The 23,976-nt window shown below is 40.9% G+C and overlaps 2 protein-coding genes across 2 annotated transcripts; one reads left to right on the top strand and one right to left on the bottom strand.

The window, feature by feature from the left end:
- Positions 1-1,258: 1,258 nt before the first annotated feature.
- On the bottom strand, positions 1,259-22,515 carry TRAPPC3L (trafficking protein particle complex subunit 3L). The gene is made up of 5 exons (XM_065681026.1): positions 22,441-22,515; positions 20,228-20,325; positions 15,810-15,909; positions 2,836-3,021; positions 1,259-2,215 (listed from the first exon to the last, which is right to left on the bottom strand). Exons 1-5 carry the CDS (start codon positions 22,480-22,482, stop codon positions 2,096-2,098), a joined length of 546 nt encoding a protein of 181 aa, XP_065537098.1. The 5' UTR covers positions 22,483-22,515; the 3' UTR covers positions 1,259-2,095.
- CALHM5 (calcium homeostasis modulator family member 5) lies at positions 3,601-8,095 on the top strand. Its single transcript, XM_065681021.1, has 2 exons — positions 3,601-4,290; positions 6,959-8,095. Exons 1-2 carry the CDS (start codon positions 3,751-3,753, stop codon positions 7,346-7,348), a joined length of 930 nt encoding a protein of 309 aa, XP_065537093.1. The 5' UTR covers positions 3,601-3,750; the 3' UTR covers positions 7,349-8,095.
- Positions 22,516-23,976: the final 1,461 nt, after the last annotated feature.

Here is a 23,976-nt window from a genome sequence, read left to right as displayed (position 1 = left end):
GAGGGTTTGTATTTCAGTTTAAAACAAGTGCTTCAGTGAAAAGTTGAGCTGGCCTTGAGCATAGGATACTGTGCAAGGACTTGGGGTTTTGTCCAACCCTCACTCATATTATTTTGCATTACACAGGACAACATTAAACCTTCCCTATAACTCAGGTCTCTGCAAAGCTGCTGTTTCTTGTTGCAGAAGCTCCAGTGACGGCGTCTCCGAGCTAGTGTATGGACCCTGACTCGCAGACCCGGGAGGAGCGTTGCTTGCGCCGAGCGCTACAGCCACTAATAGAAGAACTTAACTCCTTAGTCAACACAGAGCTTTCATTGAGCACGGTCGCCCTCCTAGATCCGGTCCATGGCCACAGGCATATAGTGGTACAACTGAGATTGGTGATACAACAAGTGCTTCGATAACTCTGTAGTTTTTGTCATCAGTGTGACCCTACAGTAGAATTGTATTGTGGTGGTTGTCAGTCTATAAGGCATCTTCGCCCGAGTTAGCTGAAACAAAGACTTTTTGTATAGTCTGTCAAATTATCTTTTATGTAACCTGCTTATAGCGCTTCAGAAATATTTAGCTGATTTTAGAAGTTTCACTTCATAGAGCTGCATATACGTTTGCTTTACAAGCTGCTTCGCTGTTATAGGTCTCATAATTATAGGGGTTTTGTTACTTTGTTATGCTTTGCAATGTTGTTCTGCTTGTTTACAACGACTCCTGACTCAGTCCTTATCCCTTTATAAAGAAAAAGGGGGAATTGTGGAGGATTGGCTTGTCGAAAAAGGTCAAAAGGTCATGCTCCCATCAACGAGCTGAAACAAGACATCTGTGTAGAACATGGTGCAAACCTCTCACACCAGATAATGAGGAAATGAAGGACACCGGCAAACAGCAACAAACTATGACCAATCACAGCCAAGGACACTAAGTGATAAGTGCATGAGAAGGAGGATGGTGGGGGGGGGCATGGTGTAGCTGCAAAAATGTAGAAGCTATAAACCAATGATCTTGTAACATGTAAAAGCTATAAGCCAATGATCTCTCTGTAACCAAACTATAAACATGCAAGCAAGGTATATAAGGATCCATCTGCTTAGCAATAAATGAGACTTGTTGGTCATCATCTGATGAGCTCGTCTCCCGGCGATTCCCACAGTTTCTCTGCTTCCCAGTCATGTTGTGGTAACAAGTCCACTGCAAAGGTGAAGATGTAAGAACAGACACAACAACCAGCAAACCACTTGTGTCGCAATCTCTAGATTTTTATTTGAGTTTCCTTAGGTGAGTACAGGTCCACAGTGACAACACATTAAATATGCCATGCTTTGTTCAGTTTCGTCGTAAGACCAGTGCTCTTGAAGAGAAGGCTGACATGAAAAAGACCATAGCTTGAAGCAACACAAGCACCGCTGCAGCTGTCAGAGTGCTGCAGCCTGATGCACATGCATGCACAGGGCTGAGCAGCCATGCTGGCAAAAGTGCACTTGGGGTCTGAAAGAGCTGTAATGGACCAAACAGGCTCCTACATCAGTGAAGCCACATCCCTCTCTGGTTTCAAAGCAGGACATCCGGTATGGAGGACAATGAATAGCAAACCATTACTCATCAAAACAGGCACCTGGCAACGAGACACTGCATCCCGGAGTCACAGACGATTAATTCATTATTCCTAACAACAAATAGCCAGGGAAATAAAGCACCACCTAGCAACCATGCTTTGAAACATTACCAAAAAACAGAAAGGGAAAAGGTGGTCATGGTTAGCCGAAAACAGAATGAGTATTTTGCATCCAGCGTGCAATGAATATTTTGCATCCAGCCTGCACTAAATACTGAGATAAAACTTCCACTCAGCTCAAGAGCATGGTTACATGAGAAGGAGGGGCAGGCCATTTTGATCTTTTATACTGGTATCTGTGCCATGACAATTAACATTGCCCTGCCCCTGCTTTGCCCCTCTTGTTTGCTGCCCAGCTCTCTTCAACTTTCAAATGTATAATTGGTGCACCTGGCTCAGCAAAGCCATTTTTACCCTGTATGTCTTCTTCAGAAACAAAAGGTGCAAAATATCCCTCAGCATGGGTTTCTCCCAGTATTTCTTTCACTTGTTTCTTTTGTGCTTTCTGTCTTCAGCCTTCCTTAAAAATGTAATTCCTATTTCTGTCACAGCATCACCCTTCAGCCTGTCCTGGAGGAAGGTAACTTCTGCTGCTAAGTGAACCTGGAAAGAATCAAGTCTGATCAGTTAAGCAAAGAAATACCCAGTTTCCCCCACTCCTCCAGAATAACGAGCTTTTTCTCTCTCTCTTATCACAAGGGGACCCCCTTTTCAGGATTCATAAGAAGCAGATTTCTAGATTGTTTTAAAATAACTTTCTCAACAAAGTTAGTAAAAACCAAGTTCATGTACACTGAAGTTAGTAAAAACCAAGTTTATGTACACTGAAATTTGTATAATACATTACCTTTCATTCCAGTGCTTTTGCTTTCTTCTAAGAACCTGTATTGTATGATGAACTTCATGATTTTGTGATCACAAAATTTCCTGGTCATGTACTAGTAATACTTTTGTTAATTAGTCTTATATCAGGCACTATAATTCCTGGAACGATGTACATATATCATGTTTGTACAGATTTTGCTTTCTTGAAACAGAAGGTGTCTGACAAATTAGATATTGACAGAAACACAAAGCAGCCCAGGAATTAGACATAGACATTTAATCTGAGAGAGAGGTTAAACACTAACAAATTTCCTTCATTTACCTGAGCAAGTGGCTTTGCTTTCCTCTGCCTCTGCATGTTAACAAAAAATGGAGAAAACAGATGGGCACTTCCTTACCATTTCCAAGGCACCCCGAATCACCCCACAGAGGAGGTTACAGTAGCAAAGCGATGCTCGTTCTGCTGGCAACTCCTCCACAAAATCCACTAGTGGGTTTTTGTCCAGGATTAAGGAGAATTCATTTCCTGCTGTGTTACTGCAGCTCACACTAGGAGTGACCCCAAGGTACATCTTGAAAGCAACCTGCAAAAGGATGAAACTCTGCTGCTTGAATCTGCTGTGTGCAAGCCATAGGTGAAATTTTAGATGCAGCATCCTGTAGACCAGTTCTACCCCAGGAAAACAGGGGAAGGGCCAGACAGGCTGGAAATCAGAGTTGTCCCTTCTATGATCAGCTTGAGCCAGAGATGCAAATCTGGAGCTGTGTGAAGTACAGCAGAAGGCTGCCTATTCCATCTCTGATGTTCCTACATTTACAACCCCACACAAAGGGGTTTTACTTTAACCACTTGTCTTTCAGCCATGTCGCACTCTGCTGGGACCATTAGCACCTATATTAGGTCATTCACTGCATTGCCAGCAACTTTGATAATCACAGTTCAAAGAACTCCCGCAACTGGTATGTGTTTTTACTGTGATCTCCATCCGCAGCCATGAAGAAAAACAACAACCCACCAAGAATAAGACTGCCAAGACTGCAAACTTACTTGATTATACAGAGCATTACTTGCTTTCCTTCTACTACTGATGAATGTTACCGTAACTGTGCAACATCTGCTCTGGTAGCGGAGGGGTCTCCTGTGAGTGCATTTCTCCAGACAGTGACATCACCGCATTATCTAGCCAGCGTGTATGTGGGCAGGCTAGCAGCAGGCTGTTCCTCTGGAGAGCTCTCCCCTGCTACATACTACAGACTGCTTCAACCAAAGATAAAAGCGTCTTGATTTTTACCTCTCCAGTGAGTATCAAAACATGGATGCTTTCCAAACAATCCTGAAGTTCTTTATGAACCAGAAAACGGCCATAGGTTACAGTTTTATGGCACTGCTGACAATGGGAGGTGAACGTGTGTTTTCTCTTGTTGCTTTCAGATGTCCCTGCAGCAATGAAAACTTCAGGTATGGTTTGGTATTTCTTTTCTCTCCAGCTTTTGTTTTGCTAGTTATTGGATATTTCTTGAACAGCAAGACCTGGAAACTATTTACAGGCTGCTGGGCAAATCCCAGAAAAATATTCCCCAGAGGGAATATCTGCCATTTCTTTTACATCTTCGGACAAATCACTTTAAATGCATTGGTAGCCCCTGTGATGTGGCTTTCTGTGGCTTTGCTCAATGGGACCTTTTACGAATGTGCCATGAGTGGCTTGAAGAATCCTGCCTACTTACATGCAGTTTGCCAGAGCAAATCTGCAGAGTGCTTTGAAGAGCTACACAAGATTGCCTGTGACAAAAGCTCTATGCCCTTTTCAGAGAGTGATGAACTGAAACGAACTCTTCAAGCACAGTCCCAGGTAAGAAAAATAAATAAAGAGCGTTATGCAGCTTATACTGTCACTGTGATTTATCTGTGGAAGATCCTAATGTCAGATGCTAAGATAAAACCATTGGTTTCGCATAAACAAAGTTTTGGCATGATGCAGCCTTGCAAAATACAATCAATACATGTTTTAGTTCAGTTTGAGCTCTGCCACACTTCCTGGGGGTCCCCACTGCTGGCAGGATCAATAAGAGTGGATAACTTAAAGTTATCTTCCTGAATGAAGATTGCTCTAAAGAGAAAAATCTGCTGGGTTGTGTAGGAGGCTGAATTAACAGATGTTAGACCATTAAAGGGGTCTGTCCTACTAAAAAATCCATACCACACTCTCCTACTTTATATCATCCTGATCATTACAATGAAATCTTAGGTCACTAACAGTAGAAAAATACTGGAAAATAAGACATGTGACAGATAGACATGTGACAGGCTGCTTACATAATATGTTTCCATTTGTATTCTTCATGTTCATGATGCCAGACAAGAGAATGTTTTTGTCCTGCTTGGAGGAAGGGAGAAACACTAAAATAAAATATGCTGAACATACAAATCTGAGATTGTATTACACTTCACTACATTTGTGTCATACAGTTCTGATCACTGCCTTGTAATGTAAATAAATTCAGAGACAATAAAAACTAAGGGAAGAAAAAAAAGAAAAAAAGGCTACAGAAAATGATGGAAAGATTATTGTCAGCAGGAAGGAAAAACTGTAGAGCCAGCAACTTTTTGTCAGACAATTGTATCCACCTGGAACTATTTCCTCCCTGAGAGCTGGTTTTGTTTTCAAGTCCTCATGCAAACAGGACTCGAATGCAGCCAAAGCCTGTGCTGCAGACAAAACAATTTATTTGAGAGGTTTGGAAGGAAATAACCAATAGTTGTTATGACTTTAATCTATGTGTATAGGAAATAGTTAAAAACCAGTGACTCAGTTTATAGCAAGAAAATATACAAGTTCATTCCCCAAGCTGCAAGAAAATAAAAAGCTGCTAAAAAGAACAGTTTCTCAAATACCCACAGAAATCACCAGTCGGTACAAAGGGCTGGAAAAAGAAAATAAAATGAAGCTATTCTTCCATACCAGTCCCTAAGAATAACAGTTCGTCAAGATTCTCTGTTTCCCAGAGGAAACTCGCTATATTCCCTCAGCTGAATACGTATTTTTACTGGCAGTTATTTTTTTAACATCAGTGCAAGAGTTCACATGGGAAAGGTTGCAGCTTTCCATGTAATCACTATTAAAGCATGGGAAATCAGTTCCAGTCCATAAATGTCTCCAAAACCTAGAAGATTTTTTCCACACTGGAGTTACACACTGGAATTTGTTCTACTGTTTGAAAACTAGGGTTTGTTTTTTTGCAGATGTTACACATTGCAGTGCAGTAGGTGGGTAAAACTATTGGTTAGGCTGGTGTCGCTAGGAATGAAAAAATTGCATTCAAACCTCGCTCTCCTTGGAAAAGAACGTCCCACAGTATCAATTTCAGGGATATTTTCCCATTCCCAGCCCTTGCTCTAATCCTGGAATTAGCTCTTTCTTTTAAGATGTTCTTAACAGAATTTCATCAAACTGAAGTTGTTATCAAAAAACCCCAAAGTTCTCTGAAAATACAGCAACTATTTCTAACTCAGCATAGATGAATTGTGCTGTACGACAGTGCCAACATAAACCTGCCAATGCATATGCTGTTTCTTCTTTCTCATGCCTTCTCTTCCCAGCATTCTCACAGGACTGGACAAGAAGGTAATTTTAAACCAGTTTTGGCATAAAAATTATTTTCCACTACAAAGGGCTAGTTCATCAAAGTAAAAAACAGTTCACAAGAATAGCGTAGATTTCAGTGAATCTCCTGGTACCAGAAATGGAGAACACTTTTTAAATTTAAGCCCATCTTTTATATTGCTGTTTGCTAACTATTTTTGATGGGTTTTGGGGGGTATTTTTTATTAATTAAAAACATTTTAATTTAACATTAAAAAGAAGCCTGAAAACAACACATCTAAAAATAGTCACAGTTTAAGAGATTGATTGACCTGGGACATAAGTTAATTACCCTTTTTGGTATTGTAATTCATCACAATTCAGAATTGTGTCAATCCTAATTCTTGCTGAGTAATTTCATTTAAGACTTTCAGGAGACAGAAAACTGTTTACCATCTCATGATTGTGATATTTTATTTTCTTTATGAACTTTTCCCCTTGTGTGACAGAATTTGGTGAGCAATTCTGATATGCTGCCTACCAGGTGGTTATGGTCTTGCAGTAAACTTCCACCAACATCCTCTCTATATTACTCAGACACTGCTTTGCTCTGTTTTCTGCATAGCTCTATTCAGCCATAACATTATTTGATTGATCATTTAGACTTCCCTTAGATTTTTCTTCATACAGTCTTTTAGTTGAGGTCTGATTGGAGATCATCTGTCCCTGAACCTGCCACTGCTAGTGTTAATGGCACCCCATTAACACTAATGCCAAGTACTGAATGTAAACTGGGATGAGATGCCTGCAGTAGGGTCCCAAGAGGAGCAGCAAGCCCTCTGTACAAAGTGTGGTCACTCTGTCAGACACTCTTGATTTAAGGAGCATTTTCACTTGGTCCTTTTTAACCTGAACCTCATTTTGTTTGTCTTCCCAGATTTTAGGCTGGTGTGTGATAGTTACCACAGCTCTTCTCTCCCTGCTAGCCACTTGCTGTGTCAGCTGCCAGTCAAAAGTCAGCCACCTCCAGCTGATGTTCTGGAAGGTGTACGAGGGGAAGGAGAAGGAGCAACTGGAGCAGATTTTCCAGCTTTATGCCACCAAGCTAAGTGAGAGAAACCTGAAGTGCTTTTTTGAGAACAAGGAACCAGAAGCAATTCCCCTGCCATCTTTTCAGGCATGGGAAGGTGCTTCCCAGCTCTACTCTTTCAGCAGTGGCAAACAGCATTACAGCACAATTCACAGGCTAGTTGAAGAAGGCCAGAAAGAAATCAATGAAGAAGGAGAGACAGTTCTGGACTTTGTAGACAAAAGGGAAACACCATAGAACAAATACGTATTCAGGTTTTTTATATCTTGCTAATATAGCATAGTTCTAGGTGGTTTCATCTCTGCATTTTTTTGCAATGGCCTCTTCTTCATCATATTCTCCCCCAGTTACAGACTCACTCGAAAGGATGCAATGAGATTATTTCCCAATGCCAATGAAAATTCCTTCATGCAGTCCTCCATAGCACCGAGGGTTCATACTCTACTGATGTTGCCTGCTACACATCAACAGTTGACAGCAAAAAGAGATGGACAGTGACTTCTGCAGGAGGGTTTTAACAATTTCCTATGTGAACGGCACTATAGTATGCTTGTCCTATGTAAATCAAGAAACTACTATGAAGTAACACCATTTAAAAGATGTGAATATAATAATGGAAAATGTGTGTGGCTTTCTGACAGCCCACAGAAACTAAAGGTCTTGCGTCTGAGTCATTTGCAGGCCATTTGCAAGTACAGCATTTTCTTGAGGCACCAGTGGTCACTCAGGGCATCTCAGTGTCTTTGGACTCCTGCTGCACCTAGTTGACCATGGATGGTCACAGTGATCAGCCCTACTCTTTAGTCCCTGAGACAACTCCCTGGCACATGGGGCAGAGACCTCCACTGACAGGGAGGTGCCAGGTAATTTTTATACAAATCTTACAGCAGAAGTGTATATATGGTACCAAGGACTTGAAATTACCAAATGGTTTGGCATTTTTGTGTGTTTGTTAAAAAAATAACATCCCATTTTGAAACATGATCAGTTGTTACTAGTGTTTTGTTACAATAATGAAAATACATCACTGATACTTTGCACTGTAGAATACTTGGTATTATCTTCTCCCAATGAAAATTTCTCTTTTTATGGGCATAAAGATCTTGGTGGGTTTCAGTGGGTTTCAGGCACTGGGTGCTTGAAGAACTCTGTAATACTGTTTGTACTGGACCTGCAGACAGTGTACGACAGAGGGCCTGGAAGGAAATTCCATATTTTAAGACAAGAAAATATTTTTCCAGAAGGCTGATTTTCATTTCACTGAATATCAGGAAACCTAATGTCTGGAGTAAGAGGGACCAGCAGCAATGCAGGTTGTGACGAATGCACAATCAGTGCTTCTGACAAATGTGTTTCACCACAGAGTCCTATGCTTTACCTCACCCATTTGGAATTCACCACGTGGCTCTCACACAGGGTATCCAGGGTGTCTGCACAGGCTTTTATGCAGCATTTAACTATCAGTCTCCTTGAGTTTGCAAAGAATCATATTTTTGTTCTGCTCAAATCAGTCCTTATCAATAAACCAGGCTACTCTGTCTTCTCCAGCAGCTATATTTAAAAACAAATCCAAGAGCTAATTCCACTGTGTGCTTAAAATCGTCTCTGTATGTTTGAAGAACTTGTGGTCTTTGAGCAAATGTTTTAAAGCTTTTTATCCCAGCTGACCTACTTTGCAGCAGACTTGGAACATGTTATGTGCCTAAATGTACCTGTGCTAAAAGCACAGGCACAACATTGCCCACATGAAAGTCACAACAGCAAGCACGTCTGACACCATCTCTGGCTCATACACTTTTTTCCCCCCAGGCTCCTCTCCTGGTATAGCAAGTATTTCCAAGGTACACATTCCTTCCCATTTGTCTTCTCTTTCTCTGTGAGAGATGCCCCAACATCTACTGCCCAACTTCATATCACCTCCTCCCTACATGCAAGGGGAGATGAAACACCACCAAACAGGATGTCCCCACTGCCCAGGCCAAACTTCCCTTGCCAAAGCTGTCTTTCCACCTCCTTCCTCACTGGTACCACAGAAAACCAAAGCAAGAAGGGATGCAAAGGAGGGGCCACTAATTAGGTTAAAGAGGTAATAAAGGAATATGGGGAACAAGTGGGTTGATGTAAGGTATACTGTGGTATAGGTGGGACAGAGATACAAAAGCATAGACGGCAAAAGGAAAGGTGGGAGGACAGAGGGATCCTACTTGGGCACCCTCGTTTTCTTCAGGAGAAAGCTCAAAGCTCTGCACCCAAGTCGCCAGGACCACCTGAAACAGGAGTGTTTCCTAGTCTGGCCTTCTCCTTTACTGCAGAGGGGCAAAATCAAGGTGCATTCTCCTCTCCCCACCTCTACCCTGCTTCATGTTCACAGGTAGCACATGTTGAAAGTGCCTCCATGTCCAAGAGCAGCTGTGAACATAGTACTGCAATGTGTGCCTGGCAGGAGCCTAAGTCTCTCACTGAAGCTTGTTCCCAGGGCTGTGTTATTCTGAGTTGTCTTATCAAAATGCCTGTGACTTAATGCAATTGACATGTGGACACTTCTCTAAAAAGAGAGACACACACACAAAAAAAAAAAGCCAATTTGATGCTATGTTTTCAATTGGAGTCTGGTTTTGGCAAATTCAACCTTGTCCTTCAAGCAGCTATCACAAAAGCTGTTTTGTATCAACATTGTCCCTGAATTAGAGCTCAGCAGCTACCATGGCAGTTTGGAAAGAGGTAAAGCTTATTGTCAACACTATTCAAAACAAACTGGGAGGAAAAAAAACCCAAACAGCAGAACCAACATTTTCTCTTGGAAAATTTAGGTTTTGCATTAACTATGATGTCCACCAAAATATGAATGCACAAATACAGACTATTAAATAATTTAAACTATCATATTAGATTATATAATAACAAGATTAATGAAGGACCAGATTTAATCCGTTTTGAAAGGGAAAGGCAGCCAAATAACATTTTTGCTAGCATACTTTTCATTCTTAGTACTTTTCCACAGTCAGTGTTTGGGAAGAGCAAAATGCTTTAAAGGTCTTTCCATCTGTTGCTGATTCCTTGTACTCAACTTTTCTTTACTTTTTATAGTGCAGAACTTTATTTTTCAGTTTACCGTCTATAACTTAGCACAGCAGCCTGTTGTATGCATTTCCCTCTTGCTGCTGAGATCTGAAAAGCAACATTTACCAGCTTTGTAAATTCTACCAGCCTCTGCCAGACTTTCAAACTAGCCATATGTCAATATATAGAGACCTTGTGTGCCAGGGTCTCCCGTGAGAAAGTGAATCACATCTCTTGGACCAATAGCTCTGGCCTTGGGGGTGACATCGTTGGATTACCCCAGCCCTGTTGGTCCCCAAGGGCCTCTCAACAAGCAGCTGCAGAGCCATATGCTTGCTGCGTTTAGGGGGTACTGAGGTTCCAAAGAGCTTCCACCTCTTCAGTCACTGCTTTTCAGCAAGGGATATATCCTTAGGCACAGCACTGTATGAACACAGCTAAGGAACTGTGAGCCAGCCCTAGTTCACTGTGGACCAGAGGGTATGGCCCAGCTGCTCCCACCTGTAGCATGCACAGACATCTCCTAAGGCATGATGACATTACTGTCTAGGATTAGATCTAAAACCAGAAGCTGGGGTGTTTTTACATCTCTTTCAATCAGATAAATGATGTTAAGGTCTTATGAGAAAATTTGATTTTGTAGGATTATAGAGAAAAATTATCATCTCATTTCAAAAGTAATCCTCAGCTATACTCAGATCCAAATTCTGAATCCAGTCCTGGGCATCATTTATTCAGCTGAGCTGTGTTCTTGTCCTGGTTTCAGCTGGGATGGAGTTAATTTTCTTTCTAGCAGTGCTGTGTTCTGGCTTCAGTCTGGGAACAGTGCTGATAACACACCGATGTCTTAGTCGTTCTAAGCAGCACTTACCCTGATCAAGGACTTTTCAGTCTCATGCTCTGCCAGAGATGAGGGTCACAAGAAGCTGTAAGGGAGCAGAGACAGGACTTCTGACCTGAAATAGCCAAAGGGATACTCCATACCGCAGAGCATCATGTCCAGTATATAAACTGTGGGGACTTAGCTGGAAAGGACCAATCATTGCTGGGCATCGATCAGTGGGTGGTGAGCAGCTGTATTGTGCATCACTTTTTTTTTTCAGGGGGCAGTGTATATTCCTTCCTCTCTCTCTCCCCCCCTTACTATTATCATCATCATCATCATTAACACTGTCATCATTATTATGTTACTTTCGTTTCAATTATTAAACTATTCTTATCTCAATGCATGGGGGTTTACCTTTTTTCTTATTCTCCTCCCCATCCTACTGGGGAGGGGGTGGAAAGAGTGAGTGAGAAGCTTCGTGGTACCAACTTGGCAGCTGGGGTTAAACCGCAATAATTCGTAATACAATTCCTCAGTTGCTTTACGTTTTCTTACCCCCAATTTGCCAGTAAGCAGAAAGCCTACTTCTACGTGGCCTGGTATATCTTTTTTTGTTCAATCCCAATTGTAACTACACAAAGTCACAGCACCAGCACAAGAAGTTAGAGAGCACCATGGAAAATCAGTGCAGAGGAACTCACTTTGGTTCATTATCAAAACTTGTTGGCCCTTCTCCATTCCAGCAAAAGGCAGCAGTAAATCCCAGGCCTTGCAGTCTGAACCACTGGTTGAAGTTTTAAGCCCTCAGTCACTGCCTTAGGTTCATCTTTCTTCTTGTATTTATTTCTTAATATGGCAAGCTGGCTTTGCACTCCTCATTCTTTTTTCCTTTGCTTCATCTCTTTCTATTTCCACAGGGAAAACTGACAGCCTGATCATACAGACTTCTCCTTTTCTTTCCATAGGACTGCAGGATAACTGCTACGTTTACAGGACATTTGGCTCTAATTATTTTAACTGATTAACTGCTTTAATCACTTTGACTTTGAACTGGTTTTACTCTACACACTCACCCTCAAACAGATTTCTACCTCAGAAGAGTTACTGCAGTTAAGTATTTAAGCACTTTCTCCTGGCTGACAGTGTTACTGTTGAAGAGTTAAAGAGATCATGTACATTGCCCTGCAATTCTGAACCAGTAACATTAACAGCGTATTTGCAGTTACTTGCTGGTCAGTTTACATATGATTTGTTGGTATATGCCTCAAACAAATGTGCTTGAAGACTATATAAAAATGTTTTGTCAAAGAAAAGTAAAAATGCTTCCCATACCATATTTTATCGTAGAAAGGATATACTATTACAGAACTCCTCTTTTAGTTTACTAAAAATAGTCTTTTCAAGAGACTGTGTGCTTTAAAGTTTGTTCCAATCTTTCCAAGTAATTTTATTTCTCTCAGTGTCTTTTGAAGTACAACCTGCAGAGAAATAGAGTATTTTTTCTTACTTTGATGGTTAATTTTTTGCTGTATTTTGGTTTTGAATAACCTGTATTTAAGAATGATGGTTCAACTGTACTAATGCATTTGCAAATAAGGGACCCATGAGGCATAAACCCCAGAAAAACAGACATCTGGAATATATGTGAAAATCCAGAGAAAATAAAGTAAAAATACCACCCAAAGAGCATAAAAGTGAAAAAAAAAAAAAAAAAGTGATTTTGCAGCCTGGCATCATTTTTTAATGAGACAGTATATTTTAATACAGTGATTGAAATGCTGCTTGTCTTCTGGTTTTCATTCAGATGCCCTCACTATCTTCAAATGGATCCTATACCCAGGCTCAGCTTCTCCAGAGGAAGAGCTTTGTTATACATCATTGTGACCTAAGAGTCCAGAAATATAGTTTCCACTCTTTTATGAGCTAATGGGATCTGGCTGGGTTTCAGTAATTAAAGTCACCTTTTTCTGCTTTAAACTTGAAGATAGTGGTGTATGTGTGTGCTATGCACATGTGCACTTTGTAGCCCTACCAGCAACAACAAATGCAGAGGTCCTTTCTCTAGTTCTGTGACAGCCATCAGTTTCTCTATGACAAGCATTTCTTGAATCATAATGTACCTTCTGTCCCTCCATTTCATTCAGATGTAACATAGGTATTTCTGACATGATTGATTAACATGAGCAGGACCACACACCACCTGATAACAACTACATATACTTTGATCTAAGATATTCCTCTATAACCAGCATACACTGGGGCCTTACTTCACTGTATAGAAAACCTGCTGCTTCCCAGTTCTGCAGGCAGTGGTTAAACGTAATGCTTACGTTTAGCTGATGCTGCCGATAATTCTCAAGCAATGAAAGCCAGGCACATTTTTGTCTCCTAAAATAAGCCAATGGAAATTAATCTCAGTTCAATTAACTGATGCACTGATCTCTCTCCTTTCATGTCCCTGCCCATGGCAGAAGGGTTGGAACTAGATGGTCTTTGAGGTCCTTTCCAACCCTACTCATTCTATGATTCTACGGAACAATTCTTTTTTATAAAATGCGGTTAATTTTTGCCATCGGGAAAGGCCAGGTATATCTTCACTGGCAACACTTCATAGCTGAAAATCATAAAGGATAAAGGAGATCATTGACCAGGACCTAAGCAGGCATTAGTCTAAGCCAACTCAATATCTATGAACTACCACATCTTTACACTGACTCAGCAGTCTAAAGAGCCTGGACGTACTATGTATTTCAATTTGAGCTTCCCCAAGAAATCTGACTTGCTCATGGGGCAAAACCACATCTTTAGAAAGCCCTGTATTTCCACTAAATTTCCTCCTAGACCTTTCTTGTCTGACAGTAGTGTGAACAATTACTCAGTAAGAGGGTAATTTCCATCAAAGAAGGTGAAAGTACCCACTCTGATTTTATCCTTTTTATTTTATGTTTGTGGGTATTCAGGAAAATCTTCTCACTTTCCTTTCTTACAGATCCTCTCTGCTACCACTGAGTCTTCCTTTTGCAGAAACTCCCGCCGCTTACTCTTAGTATTATCATTTTAAGGTTAAAAAACTTCTAAGATACTTATGGAGATGCTGAGGAGATTCAGACGGCAGGAATATCAAAATTTAACATCTGTATGAGAAGGTAAATGCTTTTGCTCCTAGAAATTAAAAAGAAGTGAAGGAACATATGATTCGAAGTTTGTTAAAACTGCATCATTTTTTGTTGTTTGCTGCACTCTCTGGCAAGGGCAGAAGAAGTCAGCTTAAGCTACATCAAACCAGAAAAAACTTTTCAATTCTTCTAATGGCAAAACATCTTATGGGCTACTAATAATAGAAGAATATTAATTACAGCTTATGTGATAAACACATAAATGTACTGGCTTTCGCAAATTATATGTGTTGCTATGTGGATATAACTGTATGAGTTCACAAAGCTCAGTAAAGACACAAGATTAGACAAAAAGTTGAAAATGGCCAGAACTCTAGAGCAAAATGGAGTCACATAGCAAAAGAATTTGTAAAGGTAAAAGGGGGGGGGGGGGCGGGGGGAAGCCTTGATAAGAGGAAAGCTAGTGCCTGGAAAATATAGGGTTAAAGTACTTTTAGCTTAACTTTGGTTGAAGAACGATATGTTGTAAGTCTGTGGTGAGATAACAGAATTTAGTGGCCCCACTAAACATGAGTGAATTACTTCACACCATCCTTCTACTTATCAGTTTGTTTAGAGACAGTGCCTCCCAAACATCTGGTAGCTTTGGATACTCCTTGTCTGCCCATCCTGTTTTGCTTGCAATAAATTTTGCACGAAGGTCACACTGTTCTAAATCTTTACCAGCTATCAGAAAAGTTACAGATATGGCTGGTTTCAGCTAGTTTTGTGATTACTGGGGCATCCAACTGTGCCATAGGGGAAAAGTACACCATGAGGAAGAATGTTTACTTCATCTTGAAGACCCCTGCCAGCATGAGGAAGACTGCTTACTTCATCTTGAAGACCCCTGCCCACAATCACCGCAGAGCACTGCGCAGACGCCAAGAGGAGGAGACTTATGATAATAGGTTCCTGGAGCTAGTTATAATATTCCCCGCCTATACATGGGAATTATGAATATGTATATGGCTAATGCAATAGTGAAAGTATATAAATGTAACAAATACTAATCAGTGCACCTCTGGCTATGGTCACACACCCAGAGCTGTTGCTTTTGCTTTCTTGACTTTGTCCCTCAATAAAACCTTATTATCTTGTTTAGAGGAATGAGCTCATATTTCACAGCTTAGCCACTGACTCTTACAGTCAGTTTAGGTCGGGGGTTGGCAGCCTCTCACAGGTGGTATCCCATTTTATGTTCTCTGTCCTCAACTCAGATATAAAAGGCAATAATCATGTCAATCAATTCTGTGGTTCTAACAACTCTCTGTGGTAAACTTACCACTGTGGGTTTATCAAGACCATCAAAAAATTCTTCTCTCACTAAAAATTACATTTTTTGTGTGTTTTGTTGATTTCCTCCCCACCCTCCAGCCTGATGTAGCACTATGCTACACAGGTGGAAACTGATGCCTCCTCTCAAAGCCAGCCTCTGTGAACTACTAGCTGATGTAAAGTCGTAGACAAGGAAAAGGCTGTATTTCACCCAATGGAAGCATGGGTGTGGCTGTGTAGAGGAGTGGGGTTTTTGATTAAACTATCATGATATAGCAGAAAATGTAAGTAAGTATTCTGGAGCAAACTGAGAGAGCAGAAGGGAAAAGCTAAGACCACTGAAGCTGATGGATCTCTAGAGAATGTAAATGTTACCTACCTGTGCAATTATGTCTGCAGTTTCAGAGTAACTGCGGCACTTTTTCACAGCTGAACGAGCTAAAAAATCATCAATCAGCCTTACACCAATGCCATATCCCCTAAGAAGAAAAGAAAGAAAGTTAACATTCAAAATGGGCAACTTCTTTCCATCTATCATATCCCTAATCTGTTTCTTGTGCTTTCTCATCAAAATAGCTGCATGTTCCCAAATGCATGGCTTTGAAGGCAACAGATTTTGCTGGCCTAGATTCTTCTTTCTGCCATATTTTGCAGCATAGAGGGACTGCTGTTCATGCAGTCATTTAAGGAATCATACTCCTTTAAGCACGATACTCCCGGTGAGGATGATATGAAAGTTGCTTAGATACACATTTTCTATATATACATTTATATTTACATATATGAATAAATATTGTATGTTAGGTATATGAATGTAATATAGAAACAGTATACAAATAATACACCTGATTAATACTGCTTTGTCACTAAAAATAGGATAGAATAATGTAGCACAAGGTTTTCTCCATTCCCATGTGATCCCCAGAGTTCATCTCATACTGTCTCTGTCAAGGTGAAGAAAACAACTGCCCCCTCATGACACAGCATTCACCTCCAGGCTGAGAAGTTCAGCCCCTAAAGGGCAGGGGGGACCAAGACTGTTCTTTGATACTCAAAGATCACCTACTACAAATTCAGGAGTGTTGAGTCCTGACTAGAAGGAAGTGCAGCAGGAGGGCCAGGAGACCTCCTTGGATGGATAAGGAGCTGCTGAGGAAACTTAGAGGGAAAAAAAGAGGCTCATAAAAGGTGGAAGCAAGGACAGGCGGCCTGGGAAGAATACAGAGGTGTTCTCTGGGAAGCTAGAGACCAGGTTAGGAAAGCTAAGGCCCAGTTAGAATTAAACTTGGCTAGGGATGTGAAAGATACCAGGAAGGGATTCTATAAGTACATTGCAAATAAAAGACAGACTAGGGACAGTGTGGGCCCTCCCCAGAAGCAATCAGGAGAACTAGCTGCCCTGGATTTGGAGAAGGCCGAGGTTCTTAATGACTTCTTTGCCTCAGTCTTCACTGGCAGAGGCTCTGACCACACCACCCAAGTCTTGGAAGGCACACATGAGGACTGTGAGAATGAAGACCTTAGGCCCACTGTAGGAGAGGATGTGGTTCGAGACCATTTGAATGTGCTCAAGTCCTTGGGACCTGATGAAATTCATCTGCCGGTCCTGAAGGAGCTGGTGAATGAAGTTGCTAAGCCACTGGCCATCATATTTGAAAAATCATGGCAGTCAGGTGAAGTTCCCGATGACTGGAAAAAGGGAAATATAAACCCCATTTTCAAGAAGGGGAAAATGGAAGACCCGGGGAATTACAGACCAGTCAGTCTCACCTCTGTGCCTGGCAAAATCTTGGAGCACATTCTCCTGGAAGGCATGGTAGGGCAAGGTGTTTGGTGACAGCCAGCATGGCTTCACTAAGGGGAAATCCCACCTGACCAATTTGGTGGCCTTCTATGATGGGGCTACAGAACTGATGAACAGGGGTAGAGCAGTTGATGTCATCTAGCTGGACCTGTGCAAAGCGTCTGACACTGTCCCGCACGATATCCTTCTCTCTGAATTGGGGAGACGTCAATTTGATGGATGGACCACTTGGTGGATAAAGAACTGGCTGGATGGTCACACACAAAGAGTTGCGGTCAATGGCTCAATGTCTGGCTGGAGACCAGTAACGAGTGGTGTCCCTCACGGATTGGTGTTAGGACCGGTCTTGTTCAACATCTTTGTCGGTGACATGGACAGTGGGATTGAGTGCGCCCTCAGCAAGTTTGCCGATGACACCAAGCTGTGTGGTCTGGTTGATATGCTGGAGGGAAGGGATGCCATCCAGAGGGACCTTGACACACTTGTGAGATGAGCTGATTCCAACCTTATGAAGTTCAACCATGCCAAGTGCAAGGTCCTGCACCTGGGAGTAATCCCAGGCACAGCTACAGGTAGGGCAGGGAAGAGATTCAGAGCAGCCCTGTGGAGAAGGACTTGGGGGTGTTGGTCGATGAGAAAATGAACATGAGCCGGCTTCAGTGTGCGCTTGCAGCTCAGAAAGCCAACCGTATCCTGGGTTGCATCAAAAGAAGCGTGACCAGCAGGTTGAAGGAGATGATCCTGACCCTCTACTCTGCTCTCGTGAGACCTCACCTGGAGTATTGTGTGCAGTTCTGGTGTCCTCAACAGAAAAAGGACATGGAACTGTTGGAACAAGTCCAGAGGAGGGCCACGAGGATGATCAGGGGACTGGAGCACCTCCCGCATGAAGACAGGCTGAGAAAGTTGGGGCTGTTCAGCCTGGAGAAGGCTGCGTGGAGACCTGAAGGGGGCCTATAAGGATTCTGAGAAGGGACTCTTCATTAGGGACTGTAGTGATAGGACAAAGGGTAATGTTTTAAAACTTAAACAGGGGAAGTTTGGATATAAGGAAGAAATTCTTTACCGTGAGGGTGGTGAGGCACTGGAATTAGTTGCCCAAGGAAGTTGTGAATGCTCCATCCCTGGCAGTGTTCAAGGCCAGGTTGGACAGAGCCTTGGGTGACATGGTTTAGTGTGAGGTGTCCCTGCCCATGACAGGGTGGTTGGAACTTGATGATCTTAAGGTCCTTTCTAACCCTAACTATTCTATGATTCTATGAAATCCTGGAGAGCCTCATTGCAGCATTCAAGTACCGTGAACATCCATAGGAACATGGACTCACACCTAATCTTTTTCACTTTATCCTTTTATCTCTTCACCTCACTTTTTGCTTTTCCCTCTTTATCTTTTTCCTAATATGTTCTATCCCTTCATCTACTAGTTGCAGAAAGAATCCAAAAGTTGGTAGCTAATATACAGTTTCAGTACACCACCACCTTCATTTTCCATTAAAAACACTACAATTTCAGAGAAATGAAAAAGGATGGAAGCTAATGGAATGTTTTATAAAACAAATATTTATTCCTAGCTCTCACTTCCAATAAAGGTCGGTAACTACAGAGTGCACAAAATAGCTATGCTAATTCCCTACTGTAAAAGGGAAGGAGATTAACACAAATGTCATGAAAGAATCTGAACTCAACTCAGAAACATTTTTAGGGAATATTTTGTTTCCATTTATATGGATGTTGGCAGCCTCTGACTCTTTGTCAGAGGCCCTACACAGTGAAGCAGCCTGAACTTGATGGATTTTCTTACTGATTTTGTACCACAACTTTGACAACAAGCCAAAAAGTGATCTGATGTCTAATGCATTGACAAGACCCAAGAGTGGTTTTGGCAGCGTGAAGTTTAAAACTGCACTATGTCATGCATCAGGAAACATGACATATTTATTTATTGCATAAGTATCAATATCAATAACATTGATAAATATGTCATCAGCAGTTAGCAAGATATGTATGTATTGGTGATGGACAAGACTACTTAGATCCTCTTCAACTTTTATACCTTAGATTTACAAAGTCAAATCAAAACAAATTGTCAAGCAGTTATTTGGCAACTGTATAGTGAAACCTCTTCTCACTACGGATTATATATGTACATACATATATACAGAGAAAGCTATTTCGGTCAGGATGTCAGGTTCCTATAAACATAAGACCTTCATTTTCCAAAACAGGTCATCCATGAAAATATCAGTTCCTCATTGACCACTTGTGCTACCTTGCTCATTGTTGTATGGTCTTTTAAAGGTGAGTGCCTTGTCTGCCCCTAACCCATGGAGGGAAGAACAGAGTCACCCCACAAGGGACAATTCAGGGCACCCAGTCAGATTCCTAAATTACACCCTCAGGAAGGCACGTGACTACAAAATGAGGCTGCGCATTGACTAAATCACCTAAGTCAAATTCCCACAACCTGTAGCTGTGACACTTCTTAGCTGTACAAGTCACAAAACCATGGTGTAGCTGGATGAGGGGAAGCCACAGGAAGGCCACATCCACAGTGAACACAGAAATGCATGTCAACTAGGAAAGACCTGTGAGAAACAAAAAGCTTGTCTAGTTTGACATAACATTGAAATAACATGAGTACAAAGAAATAGAAGAGGAGGGCTAATGTGGAAGTTGAAATTGAATACATGGATACGAGAGATGAAATTTACAAGTCTATATTATTAATCAGCATAACAAAAGATCAACAAGGAACAAATCTAAGCTACCAAAACAAACCTGACACTTTTTTTCCTAAGAATTCAAAAGCTAATTGTTGATCTTAATCCACAAATTAGCATTATTTCTGTTGACGGAATATTGAACTTTATCCCTTTGATCTCTGTAATCCTAGACAGAGCGCTGGAACTCATAACAGACATAAAGCTGAAATGTATCATATAGGTGGACAAACAGCATTATCAAGAAGGCTGACCATTTAAAGCATTACTTACATTCTGTCTAAAAAGGTGTTGACATCTTCATCCTTTTCATGGTCCTTGCACAGCTGGGCTACCAAAGCCCCATACGTGAGTACAAAAAGTTCTCTGCTCTGCCAGAAAGGATGGAAATCAAAAATGAGGAAAACTAGACTCAAACTTTTCCACACTTGTGAGCTGCTATTGTATTAAAAGCAAGCAAAAATAATATTTACAGTAATAAAGAAACTTTTGTCCATAGATGTGTAATCACTGAAATCCAACAGTCCATGTGTGACAGAACCTGAATTGATCATCACTTGAGTCTCTGTACAGGGATTTTGATTGTCAGAAATACCGTTTCTTGGGATACTTTCATCAGGTGCATTCTTGCATCCTGTAGCCACACATATGTATGCTGGCTTGATAAATGCTGTCAAACATCATCCTAGATTAATGACAACCATTTAGTTGCAGGAAAGATAATAGAGGCAATGAGCTATTAGGCTTCTACATTCTACATTATTCTAAAGAATAATGACAAGCAGAGTAGAAAAGAATCAGTCCCATTGACATTTCCCTTTCTTTATCAGTCTTCATATGTAAATTGGATTGCTGTCAATACTAGCTCTCCAAATGCCTTGACAATCTGACTGTGACATTACTTCTGTATCTTAGTACAGATGTGGTTTGTATGGCCCCCCAGCATGAGCAGGACGAAAGGGATGGGTGAGGATTACAGCCACCTGCCCAAGGAGCATGGAATGCAACTGAAAAGGTCAAAGCCATACGTCTGCACAGATGCTGTCACAAGCCCTAATCTCAGTTCTTTAGCTGTGCTCCAATCTGGAGGAAAGTTTTCTTCTCTCCCTGCCCCACCAGATCACCTCCATGGCACTGCAGAATTGACTGTACTGAGCAAGAGTACATGCTGGCCCTTAGGCAAGAGACTAGGTCGACTCTCACTAAACTACTTAGGCATTAATTAAAACAAGTACTACAGGCATGTGGCATGTGGGCACACTATAGGTACTTTTTATAGCCTGTAGAAAAAATAATAGTGAAAACCAATAAAACATTAGAACAAACCACACAAGGAAAGGAATAAGAGCTTGTTCAAAAGATCTCTTCCTGCTCCCTTTGCATCAAAAAGCTTGGAGTTTAATCAATGCTCCCATTTAAAGAAGTCACTGTTTAAAATCTTAAGTAGTATGGAACCACTTCCTAAACTCACCTTGGTGATAACTCCTGTTTACGTTAATATTGAAAACTTTGCCAAATTCTCATTAACAAGTTTTTAATGCAGTAAATGGATGTTGTACAGGTTCTGCATTGCTGTAATCTCAGCAAAAAGTCTGTGTTGGATTAAGACAACAATCTGAGAGAAACTTGAGCATACTTCATCAACATAATTGTATTTATCAGCCACTCTTGCAATCTGTTGGGAGTATTTTTTATGGCAAAAACTTACATATTTCAACTTCAATTATATTATATTCTTCTATTTCTTTTCCAGTGGAGACCTCTGTCCCCTTTTCAGAAATTGACACAACGTTGTCTTAAAGACTCCTGGAATTTCTCCAATTCCCCAGCTCCTATCAAAAATTCATCATTCAACATACAAAGACTCCTAAGGCTCTAGGTTCCTGAAGAAAGATCTGTGTGGAACTGAGCAATCAAAACACAGAACAGAGGTATCCTTCTCTTTACATTTCATTTAATGACTATCGAGCCACAGAGGCACATAAGCTTACCTGGCATTTCTATCTTTGACGATAAATCTCTCTATGCACTTACACCTCTGCTCCTGAACAGTTTCCAATCTCAGAAACTTTGTGCTCACCTATCCTAAGCCTGCTCAGAATCTCAGCACTAGACGTAAAGTAAAACATTAGTTTGTTATCACTTTTCTAGAATTGCCTATGTTCTCTCTTCTTTACTAGCAACTTCCTCTGTCTCCAGTTTATTATACATATGTATACACAGATATTGGTGTCACAACTATGCCTGTGGGCAGGCTTTTTTTATGGCACTGCTTAAGAGCTGGCAGCTTGTTGGCAGCTTAAAGGGGGTCACACTGTAGACATAAGTGCCGCCAGCACCTCTGCTCTCATACTGGCAGACTCATCCCCATCCTTTCAGTACTTTCAGGCTAATCAGAAATACAAATGTATAAAATGTATTAATACACTAATAGCTTGTTCTTAGTCCATGCACAATTTTAATCACACATTACAAAAATGTCTTACTATTTTGTGGTTCTCCTGCTTTCTTCCTGGTGGACGAGACATGTTGCTTGTGTAACGTCTGATGTATTTGATTGTCAGTTTATGTCTTTTCTTCCTCAAGCAGCATAGTTTTCTCACGATCACTGTATTTCCTCTTTTCCTTCTCTATTTTTTTCTCCTTTCTGTCCTTCTGCCTTTTGCATGAAATGTGTTTGCTGCAATCTGTAATGCTGCTGATGCTCCTCCTATTCTCTACGTGTACTGAGCCCTTTGGAAGGAATTTGACCAGCAACAGATCTGCCCCTGTACACAACATAAATAACCACTACATCCATAAGAATGATTCGTAATCAAATAAACAGCAAACAGCCTTGGTAAACTGGGCAGCCACAAGAGATTAACAGATTTTAATGTTTTTAGGGACAGCAAATTCAGTCTGCTGTTTGTGTCAGGACTTGGCATTTGGAGAGTTAACAAAAGCTCCCTCTCTGAAGAATCACAGAACCTTAGATTCACTTAGGTTGGAAAAGACCTTTACGATCATGAAGTCCAAACGCTGCCAAGTCCAAGTCCACCATTAAACCATGTCCCTAAAGATACTGCCACACAAGGCTATTAAAAATTTATCATTTTCAACTTGAAGGAGCTATAGTCTTCTTATAGCTCTGACTGCTTTAGTCTGGTAAGTTAATGCCTGTCTAGGCAGAGCAGTGTCGGTTATAGGGCATTACTACCACCATGTGTATGCAAAGCTGGTAGGACAGATCTAGAGCACCCAGACCCCCAAAAGAATAAACTGTGCACCTGCTAGAGCTGCCAGCTTGTGCAAGTGGCATATTCATCAATGATGTTTCAAGGAGATTTTACATAATTCTTAACTTATTATAACCCCTATTTGTAAACATCCCTGAATAAACATCCAGGAAGGTTCAATTTAATTTTTCTGCTTTCCCCTGAGGTAAATTTGGTCTACTCTCAGTTTAGATATGCAATAAATTTAGACTATGGTCATTAGTGAATTAAGACATTAATCAGGTAGCTGTCTTTCCTTTCCAGGTTTATCTCCACATACATTACTTCTGAGTCCTCTCAGGAAAGGCAGTTAAAAATACATGGCCTCAACTGAATGTGATGCTGTTACTAAATTTCAGTTAATGAGTGCTGAGTGAAATTACAGGTATTTACTACTCCAGATACATAAAAAACAGCAGATGTGATTCATTTGGGATAAGAAGGATTAATTTACTTAAAAACCAAGTAGTTTAAAGTTATGACAGAATTCAACAACAACAACAACAAAAAAAGAATAGGACAGAAAAAGGATTTTTAGCTTTTTCTGTGGAAAACATAGTCATCCTAAAAGCTTCCATTTTACACAGAATGAGATGGTGGTGACAACTTTACAATCAGTAAGCCACTTCAATTTTCTTTTAGGTGCTCTTCTGGCCCTGTAATATCCAACTCGATTTTATAAGTGAAAGTATTGTAGTTACTTCCCATAGCTAAATTTAAATAAATTATAAAAGCCAGGCATTACAATTCTCTAGATAGCTACTT

This window comes from Lathamus discolor, chromosome 5 (assembly GCF_037157495.1).
Source record: "Lathamus discolor isolate bLatDis1 chromosome 5, bLatDis1.hap1, whole genome shotgun sequence".
In the NCBI taxonomy this organism is placed as follows: domain Eukaryota; kingdom Metazoa; phylum Chordata; class Aves; order Psittaciformes; family Psittacidae; genus Lathamus; species Lathamus discolor.
Note: the sequence above shows the minus strand (reverse complement) of the source record. Positions and strands in the feature narration are given on the sequence as shown.